The sequence below is a fragment of the Elaeis guineensis genome, chromosome 1 (genome assembly GCF_000442705.2).
Source record: "Elaeis guineensis isolate ETL-2024a chromosome 1, EG11, whole genome shotgun sequence".
NCBI classification, from domain to species: Eukaryota; Viridiplantae; Streptophyta; class Magnoliopsida; order Arecales; family Arecaceae; genus Elaeis; species Elaeis guineensis.
The window spans coordinates 151,855,568-151,863,398 of record NC_025993.2 but is presented as its reverse complement, the minus strand read 5'-3'; the positions used below and the strand labels follow the sequence as shown (position 1 = coordinate 151,863,398).

Below are 7,831 nucleotides of genomic sequence, written 5' to 3'. Positions count from 1 at the left end.
AAAAAGGAAGAGGTGACGTGCAAAAAAAAAAAGAAGAAAAAGAGAAAAAGAGAAAGGAAAGAAGAGAAGGAGGAAAGAAGAAGAAAGAAAAGATGGAATACTCGCAGGATCCAGGGGGCTCAAGCCGATGTTGAACAAAAACTGCTCCTTCAGAAGATTGGGAAGGGAAGGAGTTGGATAGCTAAGAAGCTTCCGCGTGGTCTGAAGGTCATCTTCCCCCAGGCTGGGAGCCCGGCGGACAGAGTCCCTCAGGGAGCCCCAAGGGGGCAATCCCAGCTTCAAGGTCGGACTTTGGACGTAGAGGTACTTTTCCTTCCAGTTATGGATTGAAGAGGGAGCACCTTTCAGCAACCCCTTCTTGCCGAACTGGGGGGAGAAGTACTACCAGTCCTTTGCCGAGGGGTGGCACTTGAAGATGTAAAAATACCTAAACAAAGAAAGAGATGGCTGAATTTCGACTACGTGGCAAAGGGAGAGGAACCCTATCAGAAATCTAAAGGAATTCGACGCAACTAAAGCTAAAGAAATGTCTAAAAAATGGAAAAGAGCAACGACGAAGGCGGAAGCGGAAGTCGGAGCCCAGCACGGAAGGCCTCCTGGTACAGGCAGAAATGGCCAGGTGGGGGGGTGCTAGTCCGATCGACGAAACTAGGAAGCTCTAGATCGTACTCCGGAGGAACTCCATACTGAACCTTTATAAGTAAAAGTTTATCCGGAGTCAGAGAGCAGGGAATGGCGCCCGACGCAAAAATCGAACGAGCCCCAGTCCTAGATGTGGGTTCGTCTACAGTATGAGGGTTCTGGAGGACTGAGGCGGACGAACTCCTGGAACCGCTAGAGGCGGAGGTGCCAGAAGACATTTCAAGCAAGGACCATAAAAATCCCGAAGAAATCAGACGAAATAAAAGCCGAAAGGCTCATAGAGGACCTAACAAGAGGAATGTGACAAAAAGAAAATTGGGGAGAAGGGGCACCTAGATGGCAAGAGAAGGAACGAAAGTTTCGGACTAACCTAAGTCGCTCCGAAGGATGCAGAGGCGCAAGGATAGGGATGACTCGAAGAACACCTAGGGCCAAAGCGGACGCCAAGGAAGGTCAGAGCTCTCGGAGAGAAGGCGACCGCCAATAGGACTCTCAGGCGGAATGAGACTCCTGGAGGCGGAAAGACGGGTTTAAATAGATCCTGGGATCCGACGCTATAATGATCGTGGATCTCCCTAGGCCGACCCATGCTTGCCACGTGTCCCACTCGCCACAGCAGGCGGCTAAAAGCGGTGGATGACTGACAAAGTCATTACTGCATCGTACCTAGGACAACGCTCCAGCGAGAATTCCGAAAGGTCTCTTCGGATCGCCCCGATTTGAAAAGACTCCAGCACGCGCGCATTAAATGCCAGGATTTCCGAGGGCGGTCGTGCGCAGGCTTCAAGGGAGCAACTTCGACTGTGAAAATTTCTCTGTACTTCATTCGAAACTCGAACTCGAAAGTAGGGGACTAGTGTTGGGTATAAAATACCCCCCAACCGAAGTTCGGGTCAGGAGTGACCCTCCAGGGATTCTACCGACGTCCGACCTTCGATGACATCTTTTCGAACCTCTCCGGTGGCCGAGCCTCCGCAACATTCCCAAGTTCTGCCGATGGATAAATCCCTACCAGTGTCAACTGGATTCTCCACGACGGACGGACTCCATCCAAGTTTCTACAGTGGTTGACCCCCTTTTAGACTTCGTCCAGGCTCCTACGGGAGCCGGACCTCTTCTCCGAACTCCAACTGCAGGTAGCCTTTGTCCGGGCTCCTACGGGAGCCGGACCTCTTCCCCGAACTCCAACTGCAGGTAGCCTTCGTCCGGACTCCTACGGGAGCCAGACCTCTTCCCTGAACTTCAACTGCAGGTAGACTTTGTCCGGACTCCTACGGGAGCCGGACTTCTTTCCCGAACAGGTAGACTTCGTCCGAGCTCCTACGAGAGCCGGACTTCCACCCTGAACTCCTGTTGCAGGTAGACCTCACCCGAACTCTTACAAGGGCCGGACTCCGAGCTTCTACTGCAAGCGACCCACTCCGAGCTTCTGCTACAAACGATCTACTTCAAATTTCTACCACGAGCGGTCCGCCCTGGATTCCCACTGTAAGCCTTCACCCGAGCTTCCATTGTGGACGAATTCCTTCCGGATTTCTATTGCAGACAGGCTTCGGCCGAGATTCCTCGACAAATGATCCCCATCCGAACTTCTATGGAGATCGGACTCCGACCGAACTTTTGTAGCGGACAGATTTCGGGCACACGAAATCCAGCAGCTGGACCCCTCCAGCGGATGAACCTCTCCAGTGCCATCCGACATCCACCGCTGGTCGACCCTTTATCGAATTCTATGCGAAACCGGACTTCGTCTGTGGAAAGCCTCTGACCGAGCTCCTACGGCAAGTGGCCCTCGCCTGCAGCCTTAACGCCCAAGGCATCCAACGGTAGAAGGTTCGCCAGCAACATCCGAGCTCCTCTCAGATGGATAGCTACCTCTCTCCGTCAGGCACCTCAACCGAGCTTCGGCCGACAGGCCTGGACCCCTTGGCAGGCCACAGTAACAGCCACGACTCTGCTCCACTTCCTGCGATGGATACCGTGCGGCTCCACCACTCCCTGGTAGGCCACAGTAATGGCCACGACTCTGCTCCACTTCCTGCGACGGATATCGTGCGGCTTCTCCACTCTCTGGCAAGTCGCAACAACGGACGCCGCTCCACTCCCCACAACAGGCTTCACGTGGCAGGTCACGGTGATGGCCATGATTCCACTCCACTACTCTTCATAACAAACTCCTCCTGGCCCCGAACAGCCCACTGCCAGACGGTTACAAACATTGCTATCAGTCTGTTGCACCCTCCGCCTATAAAAAGGGGACCCCAGATACGTTATTCTCTAAGCTCTAATTTCTATCTCAAAACTCTGCTAAAATTTTCGTTCGAGCACTCTATTCTTGTTGAGGCAGAAAACTGACTTGAGCGTTGGAGGATCTTGTCGGAGCACCCCCAACTCCGATTTAGACTTCCTTTGCAGGTTCCGGCGGTAACCGCGGCTCCCTCGACTCCAGCTTCTCCGACGCCGGTGAATTTTTGCATCAACATTGCTGAAGGGGCGGATTATATATTGATGGAAAAGGAAGAGAGAATCCACCAAAAAAAAAAAAAGCAAGGAAGGAAGGAAGAAATTTCAAGCATCGTAGTACATGAGATTTGAGAGTTTGAATGTTCTGTTAGCACTGGGGTGGCCTACAAGACTGCACCATTGATCTCCCATAATCCCCCACAAACGGTAGCCTTGCTCTATCAACTTTCTCCTTTTCTCGGTCTTATAATTTGCGACCGCATTGTAGCAGTCTTCTGCGCATCTGAATCATATAAATGACAGTCATTAGTTGCAGACTGGAGGAGCTTAAATATTTATATTTAATATCCAGAAATCATATGAAATTTTTTTTTGATGGGAATAGGAGGCAATATATTGTTGCCCCCTGATTATTATTGATCATGAAAGTATCCATGATCTACAATTGGATGAACTTGATGGGAGCCTTTTCCAATATGACATGAATGTATTATCATTCTAACTTCTTGTGATTAATATTTTTCCTGATTTCAGTTCTTTAGCACTAAACTTACTGGATCACTCGAAAATTAGAACTTTCTATTATTATTATTGTTGCCTTCTAGTACTTTAGCGCTAAAAAAAATTATGATTCAAAATCAAATAAAAAAAAAATCAGAACATACGGCATCAAAATATAGAGATCGTAGAAGATAGGAACGATAAACCTTAAGATTAAATCGGTCCAACCAAGGTACCCAACCTTGACAAGGTTGTCGATAGTGGCATCCCTCAGATGCTCCTGTCCGGAAGAAATGAAGAAGGTCTTCAAACCTTGTGCTCTGATCTCGTGGTATAGATCGAGCATATGCTCCCGAAAGATCGAAGGATTTGAAAAATTTTGACTCAAGTCCAAATCTTATTTGGGTGAGTCACTCTAATTGGGTTCGGGTCCTATATTTGGATCCGGATTGGATCGGATCGGGTCATGTATCTTAAAATTCAAATTAACCCAAAAATCTCTACAGATCGGATCAGATCAGGTCCAAATTTAGAAAATTCAGATCCAATCCGAAAAAGAAAACGGATCTAATTTTTGAACCCGATCTGGCTCTATGGATCTTTTAAATAGATTTGGATTGAATCTAATCGAATCGGATCGGGATGGATCATGGATCAATCCGATCCATTTGCAGTCTTAGCCATACCATTTTTTTTTGAGCAGATATGTTTGATCACCAATGAGGCATGTCCCATGCTACAGATCCATCCTTTGGATACTAAGTAAAAATGGATGGCAATGAGTCGCGTCCGATCGGCTATGGATCCATCCTAGCATCACAGTTGAGTCTATCTCAATATTCAGTTGATTTACTCCAAGAGTTTGCCGTATATAAGTGGTGCCCGTCTGGGCCATCCTCAATTCAGTAATAATTTTGATATTATGTGATTAATAATTTTAAATTTTTATATCATATCAAATAAATTATTTATAGGTAACAAAAATCTTTAATCACTGAAAATAGCATCTTAAATCTTGTGATATTTGAGCGCCGAGGATTAGATTATCCGAGATCAGAATCATGGGTGATTCATCCAGTGAGCCTATTTAGGTGACCAAAAGCCGCCTGAATTTGATGCGGCTCTGGTGCCAAATTTCAAACTTAAGAAATTTTATTTTTTCTTATAAAAAAAAAAAAGAAATTTAGCTTCCTCGTAAGATAATTTCGTAAATAAAAGCATAAATCTTGGGCAATCTTGACTAGCTCGTAAAACCTAGCATCCGTATATATAACGCCTTCTTAATTCTTCCCCTCCGCCGTTCTCCTGTGTACTGAGGCTCCTTGGGTTAGGGATTTTTCTCGCTCTGCCCTCTTTTCTACGAGCTCCGGCGAACCCCGAGCCATGGCGACAGAATCGGTGCAGTGCTTTGGCCGCAAGAAGACGGCGGTGGCGGTAACGTACTGCAAGCGGGGGCGCGGCCTGATCAAGGTGAACGGGAGCCCGATCGAGCTGGTGAAGCCGGAGATCCTCCGATACAAGGCCTTCGAGCCCATCCTCCTTCTCGGCCGCCATCGCTTCGCCGGCGTCGACATGCGCATCCGCGTCCGCGGTGGCGGGAAGACCTCCCAGATCTATGCTATCCGCCAGAGCATCGCCAAGGCCCTCGTTGCCTTCTACCAGAAGTACGTCGACGAGCAGTCCAAGAAGGAGATCAAGGACATCCTCGTCAGGTACGACCGCACCCTCCTCGTTGCCGACCCCCGCCGTTGCGAGCCCAAGAAGTTTGGTGGCCGTGGCGCCCGCGCTCGCTTCCAGAAGTCCTACCGTTAGGTCGGCACTGCTGGTCTTATCAGGCTTATCCTTCGTTTCTTGGAACAGTTCTAGAGTTTGGAATTTGATATTAAAGTTAATATCTTGTTTTTGTTTGAGATGGATCATGACGGTTTATTTTGGTGTTTTTATGGATTCTTAGGGTTTTGACTTTAACTATCAAGACTGCTTGCTTAGACGGGATTACATTATCCTATGTGATGCGACTTTTGATTCTATATTTATTTTTATGTTTTCTTTCTGTGACGTGCGATTTGGAAGATTTGGATATTAGGAATTTGAATGATTTGGATGATGATGACATACAGGGAAAGGATTGGTTTTTTAGGGATTCAGGTCAGTTGGTGATTTCTTGTTGCCATATGTGATTATTGATTGCTGGATGAATGGTTATAGTGCTTATTGTTTATTTATTTATTTGTTTTTGGGTTTCTATTATCATTCATGCTGAAGATAACTAAATTTATGGATCTATATGCATTGTAGAAAATGCTTGCCTTCTTGAGGCATTATTATAAAAATTGCCTTGGCTGTTATAGATTAGGATGGAAATATAGACATTTTCTTCATTTTGTGGAAATAAGCTTGAATTACTTTAACTTACCATTTGTTTATCAACATTTCTCAATTCTCCATCTTAAAAAAAAAAAAAAAAAACTGGAATCTGGATAGATTGTAATTTAATGTTTAAACATTTGATTCTCCATGGGGAAGACAATAGTCAGGCTTTTGCTTTTCTGAAATGATTCTACATGAGAACAGAGTATGATGCTCAAATCATAGTTTTCTATATGTAGGCTTTTTTGCTTAGATTACAAGTTTATTTTTTTGGATATCTATTTGCTTAAAGAGATGCTGAAAGAGAATGAATTCACTCAGAGTTTATGCTAACATGGAGTATGTGAAGAGTAGAAATAGTAACTTCATGAAGTTCTAGAAACACAAGTCTTTAAGGAGAATGTGGAGTGCATGGAAGAAAAATAAATTAGGCATGGAAGAGTGATTCTAGTGTTATAAGTGATGATATGATGAGTTTGCTCATGCTGGGATCAAAATTGAAGTCTGTATTTGATGGGATGGGATTAAAATTGAAGTCTATATTGAAATTACCAGTAGAAGCTTTTTGTGTCACATCTTATTCCAATATGCCACAAAAAGTACCCTTTTTTTCAAATACCATGGTGTATTTTAAGGATTTTTACATCTTAGTCATGTTACACCACAAATGCATAGGTAAACTTTTTATTGCATCTAATTGATCAGTGAACGTTGAATGAAGTCTGGGCTGCCCAGCTCTGGAGGATTCATGTGATCATGCCATGTTATTGGGACTGAAGGAAGAATTTCGTGGGAAGAAAGTGAGGGTTGCATTACTTTTTTTAAGATGAGGGCTCAAACGTATGAGATATGAATATTACAATGATGAGAATGTTGAGTTTGGAACAGTAATGGCATTTTAATGGCATTTTGAGGCATATGGTTAGTGATGAGGTGAATATATTGTGTGAAGCATATAACTTGCATTTGAAGATATTATGGTCAGGGTAACTAACTGAAATGTTTTGGCTTTGTGCAACTATAAGAGTAGACAACCCTTTGTAGGACCAGGGGGAGGTTGGTTATGTCTGAAACTACCTAAAAGTAAGTTATGAGTAAGAATTTGATTGCCTTAACAAAGGAGGCAGCCTAATTACAAAAATAGTTGAAAAACATAGAATGTCAAAAGTTATGCTGATTCTAGGCACTATGAATAAAGCTTATACATTATGTTCTTTACTTATATATATATATATATATATATATATATATATATATATATATATTTTAAAAGGCCAGCCCATCTCATGTGCTCAGTTATGATGCCCTAAATTGTTATGTTTTTCTTGGAACTGTCCATGCTTGCATGAGAATGAAATTCTTGCTTCTTTGAGCACTGCCATGTAGGGCTGAAATCGGATCTGATCCGGATCAAATATCAGTATATCCATATTCATATTCGTTTTGTCTCACAAATATAAATATGGATACCGATATTAATTGGATACAAAAATTGATATTTATATTTGTTTTAAATGAATACAGATACAAATCAGATATAGGAAGTATGGATATAAATACGGATATAAGTTGAATAATTAAACTTTATGACCATAGAATTAAAGATATTACTTGGTAGATGGTAAATCAAATTATTAAGGTTATATATTTTCCTTAAGAGTTAATGAGTACTATATAAAATCAAAATCAGGCCATAAACAATATTAGATATTTAGATATGGATCGGATAGTTGTCAATCTATATACGTATCAATTTTTCTTTGACTTGTATAGATATAGATATGGATTTTAGTTGGATGCTCAAATCTCTATCTATGTTTAGATAGATATGGATATAAAAATGGATCCGGACGGA

The 7,831-nt window shown here is 43.4% G+C and overlaps 1 protein-coding gene across 1 annotated transcript; it reads left to right on the top strand.

Annotated features, from left to right (window-relative positions):
• The first annotated feature begins 4,892 nt into the window (after positions 1–4,892).
• Positions 4,893–5,659, top strand: LOC105033446 (small ribosomal subunit protein uS9). The gene has a single exon (XM_010908267.4). The coding sequence runs from the start codon at positions 4,990–4,992 to the stop codon at positions 5,416–5,418; it is 429 nt and encodes a 142-aa protein (XP_010906569.3). The 5' UTR covers positions 4,893–4,989; the 3' UTR covers positions 5,419–5,659.
• The last annotated feature ends 2,172 nt before the right edge of the window (positions 5,660–7,831 follow it).

What these genes read in the sequence shown, in the direction of transcription:
- LOC105033446 (XM_010908267.4), top strand. Translation starts at nt 4,990, where the DNA reads ATGGCGACAGAATCGGTGCAGTGCTTTGGCCGCAAGAAGACGGCGGTG.